General features: G+C 38.9%; 1 protein-coding gene across 2 annotated transcripts in view; it reads left to right on the forward strand.

The window, feature by feature from the left end:
* The window catches only part of STAMBPL1 (STAM binding protein like 1), a 50601-nt gene that overhangs the window by 12694 nt on the left and 11328 nt on the right, over nt 1-26579 (forward strand). Inside the window, exons 2-5 of one of the 2 annotated variants that reach the window (XM_004439983.3) lie at nt 14031-14113; nt 20759-20976; nt 23589-23664; nt 25474-25569. In XM_004439983.3, coding sequence (XP_004440040.2) covers nt 14084-14113; nt 20759-20976; nt 23589-23664; nt 25474-25569 — 420 coding nt within the window. In that variant the 5' untranslated portion in view covers nt 14031-14083. Of the gene's footprint in view, nt 1-14030; nt 14114-20758; nt 20977-23588; nt 23665-25473; nt 25570-26579 lie in introns of those variants that run through there. The other variant, XM_087432226.1, reaches the window with a different exon arrangement.

The raw sequence follows: 26579 nt of genomic DNA on the forward strand, positions 1-26579 counted from the left end.
GTAAGTTTCATAAGATCAATATTGTCTGTCTCTTTGCTCATCATTGCATCACTAGCTCCTAGCACAAAGTAGGAGCTTAATAAATAATGTTGAATAAATAAATGGATGAGTGAATTTACTTGGAGCTAGCAATATTTGTGAGAAAGATGTATTTAGCCTTGGAACATATTGAGTGAGAAATCACAGTTGGATGTCTTGGTGGAAATGGATGGAGGACATTTGAAGACACGGTGCTAAAGCTCAGATTAAGCTTTAGTTGAAGCCGTGAAAGAAATGTGTCCTATAGAATAAAGGTATGTTAAGAGAAAAGAAGGAAAATTAATAGTTGAGATGCAAAGTGAGGGAAGCAGGAGAAAGAAAGAAACTTCACTTTATAGAGGCCACGGCAGGAGTTTGTTCTCAAGTAGGGAATATTCAGCTGATCAAGGCCAGGCATTTAGGGGGTTATTTGTAGCTGTCTTAGAGCAGTTTTTTTCTGATGCAGCAAGTCTCAAGGTTTAACGTGTATAAAGATCTCCTGGGCTGCTTGATAAAACTAGAGATCCGTGGGGCACCCTTCCCAGAAATTCTGACTCGATGGGGCCTAGAAATCTGTTTCTTGTAACAAACACCTTCCTCCTCCACTACGTAATTATAGGGCAGGTGGCCCAGGAACCACACTCAGAGGAAACTTTACATCAAAGTGAAATAAGTCAGAGGGAGAAGGTCAAATACTGTATGATTTCCCTCATTAAGTAGTAGATAATAACAACAACAAACACACACATAGAGACAGAGATTGGATTGGTGGTTACCAGAGGGGAAGGGGGGAGGGAGGAGGGCAAAAGGGATAATTCGGCACATGTGTGTGGTGATGGGTTGTAATTAGTATTTGGGTGGTGAACATGATGTAATCTGTGCAGAAATAGAAGTATAATGATGTACATCTGAAACTTATACAATGTTATAAACCAATGTGACTGCAATAAACAAAAAATTTAAAAAAAAAACGCAAAGTAATTGAAACCAATCCAAAAAAAAAAAGTAGAGGGATGTCAGCTACAGGGAAGGAAAATAGGAAGGGAGTGAGTGGTGGGCAAAGAGGAATAGCAAGTGACCACAGACTAACAACATTGGCAGTAGAAGGGGCTCTTTTAGCATTTTAAAATGGACTGCCAGGGAAAGTTATGGAAGGACACAGCCTATTTTCCTTTTGCCCACTGCTTTGAAGAGATTGCCTAGTGCATAACCAAAAATGTGACTGTAGCTGTCTACTGGAACATGTTGAACAGTTAAGATTCCTGTGGTTGCAGAACACTGGAGATGCAGTTGATGAGAAGTATTCTAGGATTGCCTTTGCTTTTGAATAGTTATGCTGGACTAAATTCATTTTCGTTGAAGTACTGTCCTTAGGAAATTTATGAAAATTAAATAAAATTGATTAATAATGCCCAAGGACTGACCTCATCTCTGAGCTTCTGGCAACTGGCAGGCAAGAAAATGATGTTATTTTTAAAATTTATTTCTGACTCATTATGCTTCATTGAATTAGATAACTTCTGGATAATATTTTTTTAAAAGCAAATTGCAATAAAAAGGGAAGTATGTTAAAGAGTACATTAGAATTTTGTGACTTAGAGGTGGCTTATTTTTAGTATGCGTAATTTCCAGGAAATTTTAGTATTTCAACAGTAAGATAACAAAATTAACATGCTCATATGGATTTATGATGACTAAATAATTATATACAAATATGAATTTCTCCGACACCTCAAATTTATTTTCCAAATGGTTTATGATGCATATTAGTTGAATCATCTCATTGTAAGTACAACAGAATCCTAAATTAGCACATTTATGAGCATATGACATGCCTTTTGAATACACAATTTAGAATTTATTAAAACCCAGCAAATATTTTGAATTGAACTGTGTCTTGGTAGAATAATTGTGTATTTTAATTTCTTAACTACATATTCCAGGTGCTCAGTCCACAGACATCGAATCATTCTTGCTAAGAAACAAGTAAAGGGAATGAATGCCCTTCTATTTCTTTGGCAGGGAGAACATTATGAATCAGATATTTGTAATGCTGAACTGAAATTTTATTTCTGCAGTGAATCCTATCGTTCTTGTCCAAGGCCCAAGGATTTGACCTTCCTCTGATTTTACCATTAGCTATTAAATGTTAAATGCCAGTGTCACTGTGACAGAGAGTATGGACCCTAGAATCCTCGGCACCTAGTTTTGAGTTCCTGCTCCATCATTTGCTCAAATTTCTTGCCTGTGTATTAATAGGCTCTAGCTTCCTCATCTGTAAAGTGGAGATAACGGTAGCCATCATTTGTGGAATGCTTACTGACACCAGCACTGTGCTCTATCTTTTACAGGCATTATCTCACTTCGCCTTCTCAACAGCTCTTTCTTTAGTCACTGTTATCAACCCCACTTTGCTGTTTGAGAAGATGTGATTCTGCAGTTAGTGGTTGGAGTCAGAATTTGAACCCAGGTGGTCTGACCCTGGAGGTTGCATGTATTATCTCTAGGCTCAACTGCCTCCTATTTGATAAGGCTGTTTTGAGGGTTGAGATCATGTGTGCTAATGCATTATTTCAGTTAACCAGGGAAGGAAAGCTTTCTGTTCATGGTACCTATTATTATGATGATAGCTCTTTTGCTGGATTAAAGGTGATACATATTCCTATAATAATACCCCACCTGTCCAGAACTCAGCTTGCTCTTATCTAGAAGACAGTAGAGAAAAAAAAAAAGGTAAGAAAAATGCTTTTTGACCAGCCAAATTAGAAATCGTGTAGCACATTCACTGTAATTGGCGTGGTCTACTCATAGGAGATCCCTTCAGATTCGTGTCCAGTCTGCATTTTAATTCTACAAATAAATTTAAATTATTTTATCAGATATTTAAGATAAACTAAAAGGAAGGAAAGATTGATGCCAGAGAACTTTAGTAAAGAAGTTGCTTTTTAATAATTTTCTAAACGAAAGCAAATTAGAAATGGAGGGAAGAATTGCTATTGGCAGGTACATTGAAATAAGACTGAATCATCAAGAAAGAGTTAAATAATATTTATATTTTAATCAAAGAAGTATGTAATATTATCTTAGAAACACTTCAAAAATTGTTAAATCTCACAAAATTATATTATTCTTCTTAATTATTATTATTTTAGCTATTCAAAATCACCACTTTTGTCATCAGATTCACATAGCTAAAATTTCCTTATATTGCTAGGGGAACGCTATATCAATTAGGCAGCGTGTTACAGAATTCTAAGAGTGCTTTAAACAATGGCATTTATATCTTACGTGATAGCACAGAGGAGAATGGTTACGGGATAAGCTCAGCTCAGCAGCGTCAGCAAGGAGCCAGGCTCATTCCACCCTTCGCCTCCGCCATCCTCCGAGCACCAGCTGCTTATGAGGCTTGACCCTTCCGGGTTGCAAGACGGCTGCTGCATTTCAAGTCTTACATGAAAACACATGTCCAGCTGGTGAAAAGGCACGTATTCTCTAGAATATCTCTTTGTCTTAGAGACGAAAATATGTCACAGAATCCTCCTAAAGGATTTCCCCCTTCTGGTCCCATTGTCCAAGATTTACTCATTCGCCAAATAGCCAAGTTCTGAGTGTAAGGGAGCCTGGGAAAGGGAATATCTCTAGTGAGATTGGGCCCTGCTGACAAGGAAGAAGTGGTGGTGGGAGGAGTAGGCGGCTGTTGGAGAGACCACTGACAGTCTCTGTCAAAAACTAACTGCAATGAAGCAAGTAGTTAAACATCAGTCATCTCTGATACCTACAGTAGAAGTCTACACAACCTCACTTCTCTAACCATTTGAGGTGAGGAGGGACCAGTTTTCTTTCAGTTTCCTCCTGCATTCCAGGAACTATAATAGAATAGGTTTATCTCTTACCTCATTTAAGTTTCAATTGAGTTCTTCTGGAAAGGTGTTATTTCCCCCCCATCTAATAGATGAAGATAAAGTACAGAAAAAGGTTAAATAGGATGCTGTAGCACTCCCAACCCCTAAGGGGGTGGGAGCTCCTACAGGTGTATATGGCCCCTAAGCCGCAGCTGTTGGTGCTAAGGCTGCCCATCCACTTCCTCCTGGTGTCAGGAGAAAAGTTGTATTGCACTAGGAGAAATAATTATTTACGGCCAAAAGTATGACTTGATTGCCCTCAGTGTGGGGTAGACTTACCTCAGAGTAATTTAAAACATACATTGGGGAGCCAGCCTGGTGGCTCAGCGGTTAAGTTCGCTCGTTCTGCTTCGGCGGCCCAGGACTCCCAGGTTCGGATCCTCGGCATGGACCTACTCACTGCTTAGCAAGCCAGGCTAAGGCGGCGTCCCATATAGAAGAGCTACAACTCTACAACTACGATACACAACAATGCACTGGGGATTTGGGGAGAAAAAGGAAAAAAAGAAGACGACTGGCAATAGATGTTCGCTCAGGGCCAATCTTTCTCAAAAAAGAAAAGAAGAGAAAACACATTGGGCATAGTGATTTATTTAATAATCTTTCCTGTAGCAACTGCATTCTTGTTGATTGATCTAATCTAAACCACACTGCCATGGTATGTTTAACCTGGAATATCCCTCTAGGGGTAAGAGAGAAGCACCTGACATCTAGTGGGTACTCACCTGTAATACTTACAAGTATAGGGAAAAAATGCAATAAAAGCTATTTGTAATGTTCTGACAAATGTCATATTTATCTTATCAATATTTTAGTATAAATAAGGTATCATCTGGATCACAGCATAGTTCTGATTTGCAGATATCACAGATAAGTATAAAAAAATAATCTTTGGTTTTAGTGTCTGAATTTTTAAATCTTTCCAAAGAACAGCAAGGGTGGCCCTAGGTCATTTTTTTCCTAAAGCAGGTCCCAAACTGTAAGAGTGTGTGACTCAGGAGATCCTTCTTTCGGCCTCTGTCATTTAAGGCGTGGGAATGACCCTTCACCTCCCTTGACCTAAATCAGATTAGGTCACTGCAGCCCACAGCCTAGGTTTCAACAATTTCCTTTATTTACCTCCAACTAAGTAAATTGCACCATGTTCTTCCCAGAAAACAAGAACTAACCCAGTGGGGAAAAGAAAGGCTGCTGGTTTGGCCAATTAGAAATGAGACTCCAGGAGGTGGCATACGGTGTTCCAGTCTCTCTGACCTGCCTGCAATCTGTACCTGCTTGTCCAGTTCACTACAGCATGCGGGCTGAAAGGCGTGCCAGGGAGAAAATGACACGTTTGGATGATGGTCTCACTGGCTCTTCTCTGTGTGCGTAGTCTCTAAGGAGACTCTTCCCTGCCTGGTAACCTCCTCTCTGTATTATGGAAAAAATGGCTTTGTAGATGAAAGTGGGCCAGGATTCTGAGCTTAGCCACATAAAAAGTATTAAAACAAAAAAAAGAAAGAAAGAAAAGGAAAGTTAAGGGAATTAAGGCTAAAAAGTTCACAAATAAATGCTGTTAGGTCAGATATTTCCCTCTATTCATTCGAGGCATTATTTACTGCTGGTTTTAAAAGACAGAATCATAGAGCTGCTTCTACATTTCCTTGGGGGGAGTTGAGACTTGGAGACATCGAATTGGGACCCCAAAACAAAAAGGATTCTGCCATTGGGCTGTAAAACTGGGAAGGCATAGGAATAGTAAACTTTTATAAACTCAGAGCCGTGAAATGTCCGTTTGGAGAGGGTTCCTGTCCCCTCCCAGGCCACTCGTGGATGAGAATCCATTTTTGTCACATCCCCTCTGGGCACAGTCGGGAACTGCTCAGTTGGTTCCAGGAGTTACTTGTTTGCTGAGCCTCTAGGACAAAGGTTGGCCTCCGTGTGCTCGTTGTGAATATATGGCTTTGATACTTCTTCTGTGCCCGGTTCCCCAAACCCTTGTGTGCCTAGATTAGGAGAAAGCACACACTTCCTGACACCTCTTTAAAAGGTCATTTAAAGAGGAAAATGATTGTGTTTTTGGAGGCTGCAGTGAGGAAAAGGGACTAGAAATAAAGGCAAGAAGACAGGAGCTCTAAAGCAACAAGAACTCTCAAGAGGTATGTTACAGGTTAAATGAGTCACCAGGCTATAGCTGAGATGTTATCAAGCCACAGGAATTCGGGCTCTACTGGGGGTGGAGGGCAGGGAACAGGTTGAGATTGTCAGGCTTTCTTGATAAATGTTTTCAATTAGTTATATGCCACTCTGGAGCAATGAAGTGAGGCCTTGATGAGCCCGACTGTGAATGAAGAAAGAGAGCCTGGGACGGTCCAGTAAGGATGACTAGCAAGTAGATAATGGAGCAGGACTCACACCCAGGCCGACTCCAAAGGCTGCCTTTGCACTGTCTTCCCCAGAGCACATACAGCCTCCACTTTGAAAAGGGAATTTATATTTTATCCATGCATGATGTTGAGCACTTTCCATCTGCCTTTGGCATTCTCTGGTGTCTTGTTTCAGTATATTTCTGATCCTCCAAATTGCAATGTTTATCTTATCTTTAGCACTTGAAGTCATCTTCAACCTGTCTTCCCAGGATAATTGCTGAAGTGTGAGGAACTAGAGAAGACAGCCTGCCAGGTCATCAGCTCTCCTGTGCTGTTAATGTTACATGGATTACTTCCTTCCCTGAAGCACCGTTAGCTCATCTTCATGGCACTTAAGTCATTTTCCTTTCCCCCTGCTGGAAATGGAGAACTTAGTGAAAATGGCTTCAATTTCCTCAACAGGGACAAAGCATTTCTATTTGCTTGATCCATGGTCACCACCTCCCTGTACCACCCAAGACACCATCACGTCTCCCCTGGATTCCCGCAGTAACCTCCTCACTGATCTCCTGCCTCTTCCCTTGCCTGCCATGGTGCATCCTCAATAGCACACCCAAAGATCTAATTTTAAATTATAGTGCCATTTATGTCACTTCTTTGCTCAGCACCCTAAATAGCTCCCCATTTCACTCCAAATAAAAGAGAAAGTCCATATGGTGGTCTGTAAGGCCTCCTAAGGCCTCCGTCCTCTCTCCTCTCCACTCACCCTGCTCCAGCCATGCTGCTCTTCTTGCTTTTTCTGAAACAGCAGAGATACTTCCACCTTAGGGCTTCTTTGCCAGCTCTTTCCTAATCCCTCACCTCCTTCAAGCCCTTGCTTCATTTTAGGTTTCAAAGTAAGACCTACCACATTAATTGACCAATTTTTAGTTTTGAAGAAAAAGGCAAAAGAATGTGAGTTTGAGATTTAGAGGGAAAAAACTCAAAAATCAAAAAACCTCCACAGGGGTCCTGGTTCCTTTACTTCCCTCTTTTTCTATTTTCAAGAGCGCATATTACCTTCTAACTTAGTATACAATTTATTTATTTAAAAGGCTTATTGTTTATCTGTCTTTCTCGACTAGAATGTAAATTCCACAAGGGCAAGAATCTTTGCCAATTTTGTTCATGTCCCACATACCTAGAACAATGCCTGGCACATCCTGGGTGTTCAATTAATGTTTTTTGAATGAATATATGACTGAATTAATGGATAGACCTGTACTAAGAGAATTAAATGACCTACCTGTAAGTTCTTGAAGGCCAGTACATTTGGGGGACATATTTTAGCACCAATCTAGAGCCAAATATTTACTAAACTTCTGTTATGTGCCTGGGATTGTCGTGGGGAGTATACTGTAGACTTTAAGGGAATTACTTCTTCATTCATTCATTCAACAAATATATATTGAGTCCTTATTATGTCGCAGGCACTGTTATAAACTCAGGATAGAAGATACATAATAAGAAATAAATGTTCCAGGTACTGGGCCCAGTGGTGCCAGATCCTCTGAGTTATTTTTTTTTTTATTTGAGAAACTGAATTCTGAATTTTTATATGAAATCTCCCAATTTTTAAATGTTTATAACTAACTTCAAATTTTAAATTTACTGTAACAACCAAATTAAACATTTATAACAACCAAATGTTGCCTTTGGAGCTGTCACTTATAATATCTGCTAATTTGAGGGATTATGTGTTATTGATTCTGGAGAAGTCTGAAACTTCTAGATGGATAAGTGGGATCTCACAGGCTGGGCAGGATCTAGGTGAGCTGTGGGGAGGAAAGGAGGAAAGAGGATATTTCTGTTGCTCCTTGTACCAGGGCAAAGGTGTGGAGGCAGGGTAGGCAGAATGCTGAGGGTGAATGGAGGTGATGGAAGATGTGAATTTTCTTATCAGTACTGACAATAGTCTCTCCTGGTCTACAATGAATCATCCTTTCTAGGTTAAACGTATTGCACTTGTTAGGATACAGGTCCAGCTGCCTAAATAAAGACAAAGTATTAGACAAGACAGAAATTTGTTTCTGTCATAGTGGTCTGAGTGTAAGCAAACTAGAGCACTCCTTTTCTCTTCCTGCTTTGCCATGCATGACTCATCCTTGTGACGGAGGATGGCTCACCTGCACGTCAGCATTCCAGCCGGCAGGAAGGGAAGGTGTGGGCAGAGAAGGCCATGTCCCTTCCTTCAAAGGGCAGGATCCAGACTTTGATCACAGTACTTCTATTCTCGCCCCATGGGCCAGAGCTTGGTGGCATGGCCACATCTAACTCCAAGAAAGGCTGGAAAATGTAGATTTTTCCTGGGTGACCATGTATCAGCTGAAAATTCTATTTTTTTTTATTGATATCTTAATAGTTTATAACTTTGTGAAATTTTGGTTGCACATTTTTGTTTGTCAATCACCATATACATGTCTCCCTTCACCCCTTGTGCCCACCACCCACCCCCTTTGCCCCTGGTAACCACAATACAGTTCTCTCTGAGCGTGTGTTGGTTTATATTCCACATGTGAGTGAAATCATTCGGTGTTTGTCTTTCTCTTTCTGGCTTATTTCGCTTAACATAATACCCTCCAGGTCCATCCGTGTTGTTGCAAATGGGACAATTTTGTCTTTTTTTATGGCTGAGTAGTATTCCATTGTGTGTGTATGTATATATATATATATATATATATATATATACCACATTTTCTTGATCCAGTCATCAGTCGAGGGACACTTGGGTTGCTTCCACTTCTTGGCTACAGTGAATAATGCTGCAGTGAACATAGGAGTGCACAAGCCTCTTTGGATTGTTGATTTCAGGTTTGTTGGATAGATTCCCAGTAGTGGGACAGCTGGATCATAGGGTATTTCTATTTTTAACTTTTTGAGGAATCTCCATACCGTTCTCCATAGAGGCTGCACCAGTTTGCATTCCCACCAGCTGTGTATGAGGGTTCCCGTTTCTCCACATCCTCTCCAACATTTGTTGTTTTTTGCCTTGGTGATTATAGCCATTCTAACGGGCATGAAGTGATATCTTAGTATTGTTTTGATTTGCATTTCCCTGATGATTACTGATGTTGAACATCTTTTCATATGCCTATTGGCCATCTGTATATCTTCTTTGGACAAGTGTCTGTTCATTTCCTCTGCCCATTTTTTGATCGGGTTGTTAGTTTTTTTGTTGTTCGGTTGTGTGAGTTCTTTATATATTATGGAGATTAACCCCTTGTCAGATATATGTTTTGCAAATATTTTCTCCCAGCTGGTGGGTTGTCTATTCATTTTGATCCTGGTTTCGTTTGTCTTGTAGAAGCTCTTTAATCTGATGAAGTCCCACTTGTTTATTTTTTCTTTAGTTTCCTTAGTCTGACTAGGCATGGCATCCGAAAATATTCCTTTATGACCAATGTCAAATAGTGTGTTGCCTATATTTTCTTCTATGAGTTTTATAGTTTCAGGTCTCACCTTCAGGTCTTTGATCCATTTTGAGTTAATTTTTGTGAATGGCGATAGCAGATGGTCCACTTTCATTCTTTTGCATGTGGCTGTCTAGTCTTCCCAACACCATTTATTGAAGAGACTTTCCTTTCTCCATTGTATGTCCTTAGCTCCTTTGTCGAAAATTAGCTGTCCGTATATGTGTGGTTTTATTTCTGGGCTTTCAATTCTGTTCCATTGATCTGTGTATCTGTTTTTGTACCAGTACCATGCTGTTTTGATTACTATTGCTTTGTAGTATGTTTTGAAGTCACGGATTGTGATGCCTCCTGCTTTGTTCTTTTTTCTTAGGGTTGCTTCAGCTATTCGGGGTCTTGCCCCATATGAATTTTAGTATTCTTTTTCTCTTTCTGTGAAGAATGTCATTGGGATTCTGATTGGGATTGTGTTGAATCTGTAGATTGCTTTAGGTAGTATAGACATTTGAACTATGTTTATTCTTCCAATCCATGTGCATGGGATGTCTTTCCATTTCTTTATGTTGTCATCGATTTCTTTCAATAATGTCTTGTAGTTTTCATTGTATAGGTCTTTCACTTCCTTGGTAAGATTTATTCCTAGATATTTTATTCTTTTTGATGCAATTGTAAATGGTGTTATCATTTTGAGCTCTCTTTCTGTTAGTTCATTATTGGCATACAGAAATGCAACTGATTTTTGTAGATTGATTTCGTACCCTGCTACTTTGCTGTAGTTGTTGATTATTTCTAACAGTTTTCCAATGGATTCTTTAGGGTTTTCTGTATATAAAGTCATGTCGTCTGCAAATGAAAATTCTATTTTTATATCAGAAAAAGAGAATGAGTATTGCATAAATATTGCATTCTGCTGCATTTGCTCTTGTGGGGCTCAGGTTCTGTGAGGTAGGGTACCTCTCACTGTTTCTTCAGTTTACTAATTATTTTAGCAAGACTCTAGTAGCACAAATGGAAGGTAATGCTTGACATGGCCCATGATATTTCTGGTTAGTTTGAGTGAGTTTCTGTGTTGTTTTGCTTGTTTGCAGAGTTGATCTAGAGCTGTGCTTTTCAAATTTTTTGGTCTGAGGACCCCTTAGCACTCTTAAAAATTACTAAGGACATAAAAAGCTTTGTTTATGTGGGTTATATTTATTTAAATTTACCATATTAAAAATTAAAACAGACATTTACAAAAATATGCAAGTAAGCATTCCATTAACTTGCACCCTCTGGAAATCCCCACTCTACAGTTTTGAAAGATGGATGGTAAAAAAGCAAATAATATTTTAATAATATTATGAAAATAATATTGACCTCGCAGACCCCTTAAAAGGATCTTGGGGACCCTGGACCACACTTTGACAGCCACTGATCTAGAAAACATAACCTGTTTATTTTGACTTCAGTAATTGTTTGTATCACAGCTGATAAGTGCTAGGACTGGGGATTAACAAATAAAGGAATTATCTTTATCTCAGGACCACTGCTGCTGAGTAGTTAATGGTCCAAAAAATAAGTTGATCAACCAATCTATAAGCTTCTTTCATCTTATATTTGAGGGGAGTTGGTTTTTCCTTCTGGATTATAAATAAATTTACTTGCAGGAGTTAATAGTGATTGTTTTTCATCTATAGCAGTTTAATAAATTCTGGAGTTTAAGATATGTTGAATTAAACATTTTATACATTTATAAGCTCATTACAGAGAAGTTTGTTTGATTTTTGTGCACTTGTCATTGTTTTTGGCCACCCAGCCCTGAATCTACCTTTTCTCACTTGACACATCCCACTGCCTCCTATGGAGTTGTAAAGTGCTAGATATTTACTTGCATTTTTCAGCCACCTTTGGGGCCAGGCTGCAGGCATGTGACCTAGGCTCTGCCAGTCAGACACCACCAGCTTATACTTTGAAACAGAAACTAGTGACATGAAGAAATATGTGGTAGCTCCACATGGTTTCCAGGGCAGCAGCTGGTTAGTGGTGGAAGATGCAGGCTCCTCTGCCTGTCAGAATAGTGCTGCTGTGTGATTGGAGTGATGATCCCGGCTATGTAGCATCCAAATCCAATTTCTCTGGCCTACCCAGAAATATGTGGTGTTTCCATTATCCTATGAATTCAAGAGTTGGTGCCTTTGCTTGCAACTACGAATCCTGCCTCAGACATTCTCAAATGCAGTGTCTCTCATGTATCAAAATCACCTGGGCCACATCCTAACAATTAATACCTATTGGTGGGCTTAAAACTGATGGATTCAGAATCCTTGTGAATGAGTTCTAGGAATCTGCATTTTAAACAAGTGTCAGGTTTCTGTGATTATCAGGTACACTAAAATTTAAGAACCAATGTTCTAATATTTCCAACTTTTTAAGTTATTTGTTCTCTTTTTAAGGATCTGAGTAACCCCTAAAAAAATAATTCTAGGCCTCTAAGATACCCTAATCAATGACTAACTAGTATTTCCTTGTTCCCCTTCTCTCCCTCCTGCCTCAAATTCCCCATAACCCTCTTTGTTCTGTCTCTTTGACTCTTTTAATGTCTTTTTATTTTCTGGTTTATTTCTTCTCACTGAGAAGTGGTAATTCCCCAAATGGGATTGCCTACCTTCAGCAGCTCCAGAATTAATTTAGGTTTTGAACTACACTGTGACTGTGGCTCTCTCAAAGTCATTGCTTTCTTGGGCATTTCTGCAACCTGCAAGCTTAGATGTCAGTGTTTACTCCAGGGATCACCGGAGAGGATGAAAGGAAAATACTAGAACACGCCAAGTGACTTTCCTTGAAGGGGATCTCAGCCATGGATTCAGGCCAGAAAACAGCACAGAAGGGTTGAAAGATCTACTGCTGAGATTTCTGGAATCACAGAATGTTATAACTTGAAAGAATGTAGCTTAACTCTCTCATTTCATAAATAAGAAACTAAGAAGATAGGTGTCCAACATCACATAAGTGATTAGTAGAGTATAAAGGCCGAAATAAATTTAGAAGAAGTGGGAAGTAGTGATGCAGAGCTTGACCTCAACTAGCATAAAAAGGAAAGAGGCTAACATTTATTGAGTGACTATTTGGACTTGAGTACATTCACTTAACATCTCTAAGCCTCAGTTTCCTCAACTGCAAAGTAAAGATTCTAATAATAGCTAACATTTATATGATATCGACTATGTGCTAGGAACTATTCTAAGCACTTTATATGCTAACTCATTTAATCCTTACCACAACTACATGACATAGGTACTATTATTTCCCCCATTTTTCAGATGCACAGAAAGACTATATAACTTACCAGCAGTCACACAGCTAGCATGTTAGTTTTCTGTTGCTGCATTACAAATCACCACAAGCTTCATGGCTTAAGACAATGTACATTTATTTTCTCACAGTTTTGCAGATCAGGGCTCTGGGTGCAGCATAACTAGGTCCTCTGCTCAGGGTCTCACGAGGCAGCAACGGAGGTGTTGACCAGGGTAAGAGTCTCATCTGAGGCACAGGGTCCTCTTCCGAGCACACGTGATTATTGGCAGAATTCAATTCCCTGTAGCTGTGGACCTCACAGTGACTGAGTCTTGAAGGCCAGCAGGAGAGTGTCTCCCTCTTTGAAAGGTCTCACCTGCTTAGGTCAGGCTCACGTGGGATAATCTCCATTTTTTAAATTTAATGTCAACTGATTACAAGTCTTAATATGTCTCCAAAATCTCTTCATTCTTGCCATATGACATAACATAAACATGAGAGTAATATGCCATCACCTTTGCTATGTTCTGTTGATTAGAAGCCAGTTACATGTCTCCTCCACACTCAAGGGGAGGGGATTTCACAAACCCGTGGAAACCAAGGGACAGGAATCACAGAGCCATTTTAGAATTCTGCCTACCACAGCTAGTAGGCCTTAGTGTAAGCTCAGACTGATTCCAGGTCTCTAAGTCCATGCTCCTAACCTCTATGATCTTTCTCCCTTCGATAAAAGTAAACCCACTTTATAACCTGGCATAGAGTTCTAAGTAAGATAACACCCAGCAGACTCATCCTGAGTGCTAGGCTATAATTAATTCTTTTCACACTTCCACTTGAAAGGTCTGCTTCAAGAAGCCATAACCACCTGCAGTTTTGTATTTTCAGGAAGAGACTTCCAACAGTGTCTCTAAAAACTCAGATTACATAAGTTATTTCAATTTGTTCATATTCTTCTAAGGTAGAAATAACACTGGGGTTTGGGTTTTGAGACTCGAGTTCTCAAAAAATAACATTAGTTCTGCTTTTTATCTTTGAAACAGATGAAGTGATTGAGAAGAAGCAGTGAACATCTTCATTTTGTAGACAGGACAACATGGATCAGCCGTTTACTCTGAATTCTCTGGTAGGTAGCACCAACTGATATTTTACATATGGCCAGAAAACCCAAAAAGAAGAACAGAAACATACCAAATGTGAAATGAGTCACATTTACTTCAAGAAGTTTAGCACTTGTCGTTTTTTCATCCATCTGTGTGGTCCTCTCCTTTGAGGAAGTGACTAATAAAGCCCTGTTTGCTAGAATTAAAAATAATTTTTTTTTTGTAATTTTTTTTACACAAAGAGTCAAACTTTAATTTATCTGGCTAGATTCCAGGAGTGTAATCCTTTAGCAGAACACCAGAGAGAAGAATTTCAGAGTTGACATTGTGGCAGGTGCTTCAACTTCTTTATGCCTCAGCGTCTATATAGATAAAAATTGGAGGCTTACCTTGTGTGATGATGACCAAGGAAAACATTTTATATTTAACACCAAATGTCGCTTTGGGATCCTGTGGAAATGTCTGCATACTTGAAACTCTTGTTCTTCTCACTTTCTCCCTTTCAGCCCAATATGGGGCACACTTTCTCTAGTGTCATCTCAGAAAAAGAAATGTGCTGGAGAGGAAATAACAGATGCCTTGGGATCACATGGGCTTATTCTGTGTCCCAGATCAGTCTCTGAGTGTGAATATAGCCACATTTATAATCCCCTTGGCCCTGTTTGTGTACTATGTTCCTTATGACAATTGGAAACAATATTTTTAACATTCACAGCCTGTCATGGGGGCTTGAGAAATGGAAGCTGTCATTGCCATTACCCTCCTCCTGACAGCCCTCCCCAACCCACTCACTGCAACCCTGTGGGTAACCCTAAGAGCAACAGTGTACTGAATACCCTCTACACAGAGAGCTCAGCACCAGAACATAAAGAAATAGAGGGCCTGGTTCTCGCTCTGAAATAGGTTATGACTCAATGTTCTCTCTCTACCAAGAAAGTTCTTCACAGAAGCTCAATTGCTATGAGAGTGTGTTTGAAGAGCAGAGAATTGTAGGAACTTTTTCACTTTCTGAGCCCATGTTGTTGGGATAATAACTGTGGGATAATAAAGGCTGCCCCATTTCCACCTCTGTAGAGGAAAGAATCATTCTTATGGAGTGTCCTCTGTGTTTTCCTAGAACATTATTTAAGAATAATTAAAATTTTAATGGACATGTCAATGTAAAAAGCAACACTAAGACTTTTTCATCTGGAAATTTTGTATTTTCATCTAAGAACCTCACATGCAAATGAAACATTATAGACTGATGAAGAATTGTAATCTTATTGCTCCCTTTTCTCCTTTATTTGGTACATTTATTGACTATCATCTGTGTTGCAGGGAATATACTACATCCTAGGGAACAGGGATGAATGGAAGGTGATTCTTTTCTCTCAGGAGTTAATAAGGAATTGAAAACACTTGTATACAAATAACTATAATTCAGGGTGGACTGTATCGCAATAAAAAATGGACAAATTAATTTTTTTTATTGAGGTAACATTGGTTTATAACATTGCATAAATTTCATGTGTACGTCATTATACTTCTATTTCTGCATAGATTACATCATCATATTACCACCCAAATACTAATTACAATCCATCACCACACACGTGCCTAATCATCCCTTTTGCCCTCCTCCCTGCCCCCCTTCCCCTCTGGTAACCACCAATCCAATCTCTGTCTCTATGTGTTTGTTTGTTGTTGTTTTTATCTTCTACTTATGAGTGAGATCATACGGTATTTGAACTTCTCCCTCTGACTTATTTCGCTTAGCATAATACCCTCAATGTCTATCCACGTTGTCACAAATGACTGGATTTCATCGTTTCTTATGGCTGAGTAGTATTCCGTTGTGTATATATGCAACATCTTCTTCATCCATTCGTCCCTTGATGGGCACTTAGGTTGCTTCCAAGTCTTGACTATTGTGAATAATGCTGCAACGAACATAGGGGTGCATGTATCTTTCCGTATTCATGTTTTCATGTTCTTTGGATAAATACCCAGCAGTGGAATAGCTGGATTGTATTGTAGTTCTATCCTTAATTTTTTGAGGAATCTCCATACTGTTCTCCATAGTGGCTGCACCAGTTTGCACTCCCACTAGCAGTGTATGAGAGTTCCCTTCTCTCCACATCCTCTCCAACACTTGTTGTTTCTTGTCTTGTTAATTATAGCCATTCTGATGGGCATGAGTTGATATCTCATTGTAGTTTTGATTTGCATTTCCCTGATAGTTAATGACGTTGAACATCTTTTCACGTGCCTGTTGGCCATCTGTATATCTTCTTTGGAGAAATGTCTGTTCAGGTCTTTTGCCTATTTTTCAATTGGGTTGTTAGTTTTTTTGTTGTTGGGCTGTATGTGTTCTTTGTATATTTTGGAGAATAACCCCTTATTAGATACATGGTTTGCAAATATCTTCTCCCAATTGTTAGGTTGTCTTTTCATTTTGTTGATGGTTTCCTTTGCTGTGCAGAAGATTTTAGTTTGATGTAGCCCCATTTGTTTATTTTTTCTATTGTTTCTCTTGCCCGGTCAGACATGGTGCTTGAAAATATATTGCTAAGACTGATATCGAAGAGCATACTTCCTATGTTTTCTTGTAGAAGTTTCATGGTTTCAGGTCTTATATTCAAGTCTTTAATCCAAAAAAATGGACAGATTACTTTTGTGCATACAGGAGGCTGGAAGCCCCCTTCAGAAAATGTCCTAATTTCCATAGATTTTTTTTCCCAATCATTTTCTGATGTCATTGAAGTATGTATCTGTGGGCGAATAACAATATTTTCGCTTAGAGCTGTTGAGATCTACAGGTGAGTGTGATTGGGGAAAAGTGGATGTATTGTGTGGTGTCTGAGACTTCTCAGTTGGAAAAGACGGTGTGTCCTCAGGCCGGAGGCTCAGAGTTCACAAGCTCCAATTCCTGCTTCTGATGTGGGAAAGTCTCCAACAGCTTCTCTGAAATTAGAAAGTCTTTCAGAGAATTAGAAGAGCAGCACAACAGGGTTTGAATAGAAGGAAGAGTGCTTTCATTTAACATGACGTCGCTTAGGAAGGATCTGAATGTTAGAGTTGCTGCCAGTTACATCTCTCTGATGTCAGAATTCTGGACCAAGTGAAAATAGATTTAAGATGCCAGGTGAGGATCAAAATCAAGTGTGTCCTCAAAAACAGACACATAGGTCAATGGGACAGAATCAAGAGCCCAGAAATAAACCCACACATCTATGAACAGCTAAGAACACACAATGGAGAGAGGAAAGTCTCTTCAATAAATGGTGTTGGGAAAACTGGACAGCCACATGCAAAAGAATGAAAGTAGACCATTATCTTACACCATACACAAAAACTATCTCAAAATTGATTAAAGATTTGAATGTAAGACATGAAATCATAAAACTTCTAGAAGAAAACACAGGCAGTACACTCTTCTACATCTGTCTTAGCAGCGTATTTTCAAATACCATGTCTGCCCAGGCAAAGGAAACAATAGAAAAAATAAACAAATGGGGCTACATCAAACTAAAATCTTCTGCACAGCAAAGGAAACCATCAACAAAATGAAAAGGCAACCTAACAATTGGGAAAAGATATTTGCAAACCATATATCTGATAAGGGGTTAATATCCAAAATATATGAAGAACTCATACATCTGAACAACAAAAAGCAAACAACCCAATTAAAAAATGGGCAAAAGATGTGAACAGACATTTTTCCAAAGAAGATATACAGATGGCCAACAGGCACATGAAAAGATATTCAACGTCATTAACTATCAGGGAAATGCAAATCAAAACTACAATGAGATATCAACTCATGCCCATCAGAATGGCTATAATTAACAAGACAAGAAACAACAAGTGTTGGAGAGGATGTGGAGAGAAGGGAACTCTCATACACCACTGGTGGGAATGCAAACTTGTGCAGCCACTATGGAAAACAGTATGGAGATTTCTTAAAAAATAAAGAATAAAACTACCATACGATCCAGCTATTCCACTGCTGGGTATTTATCCAAAAAACATGAAAACACGACTATGTAAAAACGTATGCACCCTTATGTTCATTGTGGCATTATTCACAATAGCAAAGACTTGGAAACAACCTAAGTGCCCATCAAAGGACAAATGGGTAAAGAAGATGTGGTACATACACACAATGGAATACTACTCAGCCATAAAAAAAGATGCAATCTTGCCATTTGTGACAACATGGATGGACTTGAGGGTATCATGCTAAGAGAAACAAGTCAGAGGGAGAAAGTCAAATACCATATGATCTCACTCATAAATAGAAGATAACAACAACAGCAATAACAACAAACAAACACTTAGATACGGAGATTAGATTGGTGATTAGCAGAGGGGAAGGTGGGAGCGAGGAGGATGAAAGGGGTGACTGGGCACATGTGTATGGTGATGGATTGTAATTAGTCTTTGGGTGGTAAACATGATGTAATCTACACAGAAATTGACATGTAATGATGTACACCAGAAATTCATATAATGTTATAAACCAATGTTACCTCAATAAAACAAAATGAAGTATACCCTTTATACCTCATAACTTGGACCTGGAGAACGTGCGAGATTGATAAATCTTCTTATCCCTTCTGCTCCAAATTGAATTGGCTTACCCACCCAGTCACAGGAGGGATAGCTGGAGACCTTCAAGGTGAAGAATCCTGGAGCTTAGAGCTTCCCTGGGGAGAAAGAAAGAGGGAGGAGGACTCACCCAATTGCTGTAGGCCAGGTCAAAAGGGTAGTAGAAGGTGCAAGAGGCGTGGCCTGCTTCTGACTCAGTGGGGCCTTGAGAAACATGTTTATGGCTCTCTGGTTATATATTAAATCTTAAGAAGCAAGAATTATGCCAGGTCTCTACGGTTCTATCTACTATAAAATTGCTACCAAAGTAGACCAGATGGCATTGGAAAAACTGCAGATATCTAATTCACTGCACTCTGCCCCTGAAGGTTGGTTCAGTAATTCATGGCCAGACTAAAACTGTGTCTACCTTGATTTCTTTTTTAACTTTCTACAGACCTTAATCAAATGCTCCACCCACATTGTAGTCAGCCTTGCAGTCTACCCTCACTGACTGAGGGTGACTTGGGAGGCTAAATTTGCTCTGGGCTAGCACCATTCTTGGAGCATGAGAGGATGGTAGAGTGGTCTAAAGCAGTGCTCCTCAGGGCTGGCCCAGTGGCACAGCAGTTAAGTGCTCATGCTCTGCTTCGGCAGCCCGGGGTTCGCAGGTTCAGATCCTGGGCACGCACTGACGCACCACTTGTCAAGCCATGCTGTGGCCGCGTCCCATATAAAGTAGAGGATGATGGGCATGGATGTTAGCCCAGGGCCAATTTTCCTCAGCAAAAAAGAGGAGGACTGGCATCAGATGTTAGCTCAGGGCTGATCTTCCTCGCCAAAAAAGAAAAAACAAACAAAAAACAAGCAGTGCTCCTCAAACTATAACATGCATAAGTGCCTCTGAGAAACTAGTTAAAACTCCAAGCCCACCCACAGAGATTCTGGTCTGTAGATCTGAGGTGGGGACTGTTAGGAATTTGTATTTTTAAGAGATCCTCAGTTGATGCTGATGCCACTGGTCCAGGGACCACACTTTGAGAAGCACTGGTCTAAACCAAGAGTCAGCAAACTATGGTCTGAGGGCCAAATTCAACTGCTTGATTTTGTAAATAAAAATTTTTGGAACACAGGGAGGATCATTTGTTTACATATTGTTTATGGATGCTTTCACGCCAGCAGAGGTGAATAGCTGCAACCAAGACTGTATGGCCCACAAAGCCTAAAATATTTGCTGTATGGCCTTCAACAGAAAAAAAAATCTGTTGCCCTTTTTGCCTTTTTGAAGCACTGACTTTTTATTGAATAATTGAATAATTATCCTGAATGTATATGTTCTGTGTTTTTCCAAATGTGTACAGACGCTGTTTTTATTAATAAAATAGAAACGTATTAATTAATATCACTGACTTTTTCTTAGTAATTATTATCATTTTTTCAGTCAAGGACTAATTAACAGTGTAGTTTTTATTATGTGGAGGTCTAAGAGTGTTTTATGTTACAAAAAAAAGGGGAGGTGGGGGGAAGGTGTCCGTATACTTGAAAAGGCTTCTCCAGGACTAATTGGTAGAGTTTTATTCACTTGCTGAAAATGCAGGGAGGCCTTGAAAGCTTCTTATTAAACTAGATATGATCTGGAATAGAACTGAATCCTTATAGTAACGTTGAATCCAAGCTATCTCTTGGAGACCGTGCAGAGTAGAACGACATGAGCCCTTCCCTAGCAGTAATCCTTCTCTTGGTCAGCTTCACATCGCTCAGGATGGAAACATCCGCGAGGACATAAGGGTCAATGATGTTTTACCTAAAGTGACCTACAGTATTTGCATACGCGGGAACTGCCACGTAATTGTATCGTGAAACCCAAAAGAGATCTTACTCCAATCAAAATGTATGTTTACCCTGAGAGATTTGCGTCTCTTCGGCGTACAGATCACATGTTTAAGCAAAAAAGACTTCACTTTTTCCATATCATTAATTTTTGTGAAAAGCTGTCCTTAGGTATTGGTATCAGGTATTTAGTACAGAAAATACATTCATAATTTCAGTCATATTCATTTCTTATTATAAACAGAGATTCACATTTTACTTCGCAGAAAAAGTTAGCGGCTATGCCTGACCATACCGATGTTTCCCTCAGCCCGGAAGAGCGAGTCCGGGCGCTGAGCAAGCTGGGCTGTAACATCGCCGTCAGTGAAGATATCACTCCGCGCCGCTACTTTAGATCCGGAGTGGAGATGGAGAGGATGGCCTCTGTGTATTTGCAAGAAGGGAACTTGGAAAACGCCTTTGTTCTTTATAATAAATTCATAACGTAAGTCTTTTGTTTTGGAGGTCTTCGAAATGAGAAAATTGGGAAAATATTTACATGATATTTTAGTAAAACGGTTTGGATGCCAGGAATGTTTTCATATTCAGACCGATTTTACAATGTCCAAAAGGATCAAGTGTCTAGGTTTTTAAATTACCAAGTATGTACTCAGAGGCATCCCCACACCATCTCTGAGGCTTAGGAGTGGTGGGAAGAAGGTCAGGGATGGGGTGAGGATCAGGGATATCAGATAACCTCTCAACAGGCCAGTACAGTAACCGAAATGTCCTTTTAACAGTCTTCACAAATAAAATTTCTTGCTTCATGCCATTCTCCCATGACAGGAATGTAAGCTTTATGAGGCTCCTGCTCTCATCTACAGCACGTGGAACATGCCATGAGCATTTTTTAAATTTGATTTGATGGGCTGAGACTGGGGTACAAGTTGGGAATCGTTGAAGGATCTGATTCAGGGATAGCGTATAGCAGTCAGTTTCACATTGTAGTTAGCATTTTTTTTAAAAAAGAACTTGTTTAGCTGTGTAGAAATGCTATATATGAAAGAGCTTTCAAAATAGTGAGTGAAAGGGGCTACATCAAAACAGCCATGTGAAAATATACTCCACATTAGAGAGATATTTATTAATAACATATCCTAGTTTAAGAGTTAACAGAAATGGGATTTGAATTTTCCTTGCCAATTTGCCATCTTACTGTTTGGGAGGATCTCCTGTTACCGATAATTATTTAATCTGAGGTAAACCCCTTATTTTTGTTTTAATTGAAAGTCGTGTGTTGATTAACTTCACTAGTTCAGTTGGGGACTTAACCCAAAGACCTTTGAGAAGTTGAAAAAGTAAACTTAAAACCTGCATCCCATGATTCTACCAAGGGCAAAATTAAAAGCAGTTTGCATGGTATACAAATTGCTCTGCATTTTTTTCACGTAAATTAACTTCTTGGAAATTAAGAGATTGCTTGGCAACATTCATCCTACCTGGGAAAATCACTTGTTTCTAGAAAATTAAGCAATAAGTATGAAATTGGAGAATATCAATTGTCATTGATAGGACACATTTTCTATTTTAGTTTCTGAACTATAAGTTACCAATTGATAATATTTCTTTTTCACCTTCTGCTTGTGTTTTGCTCTCACTCCCATGGAATCGTAAGTGTAGAAGGGAAAGGCCACCATACTCGCTGAGTTACTGAGTAATCAGAATGTTTGAATTCTCTTCTGTCATTATCAGTATGATTGTTTGTAATTGACTTTTTCTCCACGGACCTCAGTTCCTCATCTACAAATGAAAGACTTATGGGTGAAAATCTCTGATGTCTCCTCAACTCTAAGTGTCTGTGACTTTATTCTATTTATAAAACCTTAGGTAACTAACAACTTACGTAGCCTCTTTAAGCCTTAATTTTCTAGTTTGAGAAATGAGAGTTAGGATACCATTCCAATGTACCCTGTAGGTGAGATGATGAATGTATATGTGATTTGTAAACATCAGAACATCAATAATTATAAGGTATCGCATATTAGTTGATCAAAAAATAGTATTTACGGAGCCAGCCCTGATGGACTAGTGGTTAAAATTTGGCACACTCCGCTTCCGTGGCCTGGTTCGGTTCCCGGGCACGGAACCAAACCACTTGTCTGTCAGTAGCCATGCTGTGGTGGCAGCTCATATAGAAGAACTAGAAAGATTTACAACTAGAATATACAACTATGTACTGGAGCTTTGGGGAGGGGGAAAAAAAAAAAGAAAGGAAGACTGGCAACAGATATTAGCTCAGGGCGAATCTTTCCCAGCAAAAAAAAAAAAAAAAAAAAAATAGTATTTACAGCCCATCATGATCTATCAGGGAAGGGCTATTCACTCATTTAACAAATATCTATTGAGCACTTATTATGAGGTGGACAATATTGCACAGGCTCAGGGTACATCAATAAGGAAAAAAATCCTAGAATTCCCAGCTCTCGTGGAAGCAATATCTTCACTTTACTTGGAAGCGATGCATCTGGTTTGCTGTAGGCATTTCCCTTCACTTCTGCTGTCCCTTGTTCCTCAAAAAGGTGATGAAAAATAATTATCTCCTAATTAATACTTCCTAATCCACTAGGGATTCTGGCTGTCATTTCTCCTCTCTTAGTTATGAATTTTCAGTAAAGAGTTTTTGATATGTATACCAGGGCACTACTGATTCATCAGTGGTCTTTTGCATCTTTTTCAATGATAAGAAGGGGTTACATCAATCTTTCCAAACTCTTACATTTTTACATGATCCTCTGTGTTGCAGGCAGGAAGCAAGTAAGATGGTGCTCTGGTGGGGTTAAGCTCCCAGGACCTGGAAAGACCAAAGCGACGTGATCTATTTAGGGAGCATCCTGACCTTAACCTTTTAACCTCCGTGCTTAGTTTGCTGAGCTTCACTACCCTGTAATGCCAAAATTATGCTCGTACCAGCCTGTGATGGAAAGGCAGATGAAAGAATATAGGTTAAATAAATTATTAAACACACCCTTTTGAAAAGGAGGCTCATTCTTATATTACAACCCATCATTGAATTTTTTCTGTGATATAATGCTAAGAACGTGTTTTCCCTTTCTCTAGTTTGTTCGTAGAAAAGCTTCCCAGCCATCGAGAATACCAGCAATGTGCGGTACCCGAAAAGCAGGATATTATGAAGGTACTGTAGGATCGATTCTGTGGGATCAGATGCTCCACAAGTATCCATTATTGATTCACCCTCCTTCCTATACTCCTCTGTTTCATCCTCTTGAGAGTTTAAGCACAAAAAATTCATTCCATTAGCCATGATGTTTCAATCTCTTCTCCAAACCTTTAATCATCCTTACTAAGCCAATGTGCGACGTCTAATTGAAACTGGGGGGGGGGGGGGGGGGGAGAAAGGTCAAGAATGTGCTTAATCACCTTATGGCATGAAGAAGGAATTATTTCACGAATCCTCCCAGATATTGAGGGAATGGTTATCTATTTCCCCATACTTATATGTGAGACAGTCATTTTGGCTGTTTGGATTATTCCATATAGTCCTAAACCCAAAAACTATTTGAAAATCAATGTTGATTATTAAGACAGCCTCAAAGCTCTAGTTATTTTTCTTCTTATGATACCAACCTAATAGATAATAAAGTGTTTAGGGGGTGGCCTGAAATATTCTCAAGGAAAAGGAAGATTGTTCAAATGTATTGATACATTATCAACATTTGCAACATACATAGTTATAAAATATCTTTAGCTGAGAATATATCCTTTTAAATAAAATTTTAAAAATATTTCCCATTTATTTGTCTTAAATAGTTTGGGTTAATCTTATATGAAGGAAGATAAAACAGTATATACAAAGCCAATCACAGCATGAAATTTTAAACAACTTTCAAAAGATATTTAACCATATAATGAAGTAAAGGCTGTCTTACCAGTTACATCAGGCCTGAGGCTGCCTATAAGCAGAACTCATTTTGTGAAATGATCATCTACATTTTTTTATTTCTCTACACACTTAATCAGAAGTGTCCTTTATTATCATGTCTTTGTGTATCATTTCCCCTCAATTCTCTTGTTCATTCAACCTCAGTGAGTTCTGTACAGAAACCAAAGGTCCCCGGCTGCCAAGGTGACTCTTTTACTCTAATTTAGGGTTATTCTTATTTTTACTTGTAGGAAAAGATTCTCCAAAGGCATATACATTTTCTTTGTTTATGCCTGTTGAATAAATGGATGGATAGATGGATGGATGGATGCATGCATGCATGCATGCAAGGGTGAATGAATGAATGACAAAAGATTAAGAAAACAGAAATTTTAGTGGAAGAGCCTGGCTAGAGTCAGGAGACTTGGGTTCTAGTCCTAATTGGGTCACTAGCTAGTTATACAATACAGGACAAGCCTTTTAATCTTTTTAGGGCTTTGTTTCCTCATCTCTAAAAAGGGGTATGGTGTTTGGACTATCTCAGATTTTCCAGCCATGAAGAATCACTGGGAAGTTGTTTGAGATCCAGATTCCCCAACCCCTTCCCTAAATATGTTGATTCAGTAGATCTGGGATTAGCCCTTGGAATCTATATTTTTATAAAAAGTGCCTCAGTGCTTTTTACAGTCTGTCAGGTCTAGGAGTCCCTGCCTGGCATGTTCTCCGATGTTCCTTCTAGCTATGATGCCTTATCACTTACATACTGTGGAATGTGCAGTTACAAACCCACTACCTAAAAATGGGGTACCTGCCTAAACAAAATGCTTATCTCACCAGTGGAGTCAATAAAGGTCTTACAAAGGGGATAATTTTTTCCCTTCTCTAAATAAGAAGTTATATTTCAGAGCCCTAGAAAAGAGAGATTTATTTTTCCACCATCATCTTTGGTTACTTGTGTCTTGATTTCTAATACACATACCAGCTGTTTTTCTTTCTCAGCTGATGATTTGAAAGACTATACTGAAAATCCCACTAATCAATATGTATATATATTTTTAAAAGAAACTGAAGGAGATTGCATTCCCAAGGACAGATGAATTGAAAAAGGAGCTTTTAAAGAAATATAACGTAGAATACCAAGAATATTTGCAAAGCAAAGTAAGTTCAACTGGTACATTTATTTCATGTCTGTTTTTTGTGCACATATTTTTTAAATTTCATTTTCATATGAATTTTTCAAATGTCTTATGCATTTAAATTAAAAATTAAAGATGCAGTGAGGTAAAACCAATTAAAAATTCATGTTACTGTCCAGGTTAAGCACTTCCACCAAAGATGTGGTATTTTTATTTCCCTACAATGTCTAATAAAGTGACGAATTAGAAAATAGATTTCCTACAGTGATTTAAATAGAGCTTTTTGACCAACTCTTGCCAGTGTAACCTTGAGCCAGATGACTGCTCTTTGCTGATGAATGAAGACAGTAGGAGGTAGGGAGAGCAGTATATGGTTTCTGATGTATCTAATTATGTAGCCTTTGGAAATGTGAATTAAATTCTTAAATATTGTGATAGTTATTACTTCAAGATGGAATAATAGCTACCCATATGAGTGAAATGTAATCGTATCACCAATGGGTGGTGGTTTCTGGACTGTTATTAAATAAAGAGTGAAAATGATAATGATGTCTAAGAGACCGAAAGACATTGAAAGAAGAAATCGACCAATTCAGTCTATAGGACCTCAAGTTCAAAATTTGAATTCTCAACATTTATAGCATTATTGTAAAGGTTGTTTTGCTTTTTTTGTTTGATTGTGTGTTTACGTGCTTTGGAAGTTGTCATCTTTACTGACTCTCGCTTCAGTTTAATCTCATTAACTCTGAACATGGTCAGAGAACCTCTCTGCTTTCCATGGGCATAGCTAGAAGTCAGATGTGAGTGAGAAATTTTGACGTAAGTGACAGAGGGAATGTTGAAATCAGAAGTTTCCCTCAAGTGTGGATATTGAAGATTTGATTTGAACTATGGAAGATAAAAATGATCTTGGAGGCTCAGACAAAGCAACAGTAAGGGAGAAAAAAGCCCAGTTAAGTCTCCTTTCCACACTTAGCAGTGTGTATGGTCGTCCCCTCTGGATCTCCCTGAGAGGAACGGCCTCAGCAGCTG

This window comes from Ceratotherium simum, chromosome 6 (assembly GCF_057802395.1).
Source record: "Ceratotherium simum simum isolate JZ-2026a chromosome 6, ASM5780239v1, whole genome shotgun sequence".
NCBI classification, from domain to species: domain Eukaryota; kingdom Metazoa; phylum Chordata; class Mammalia; order Perissodactyla; family Rhinocerotidae; genus Ceratotherium; species Ceratotherium simum.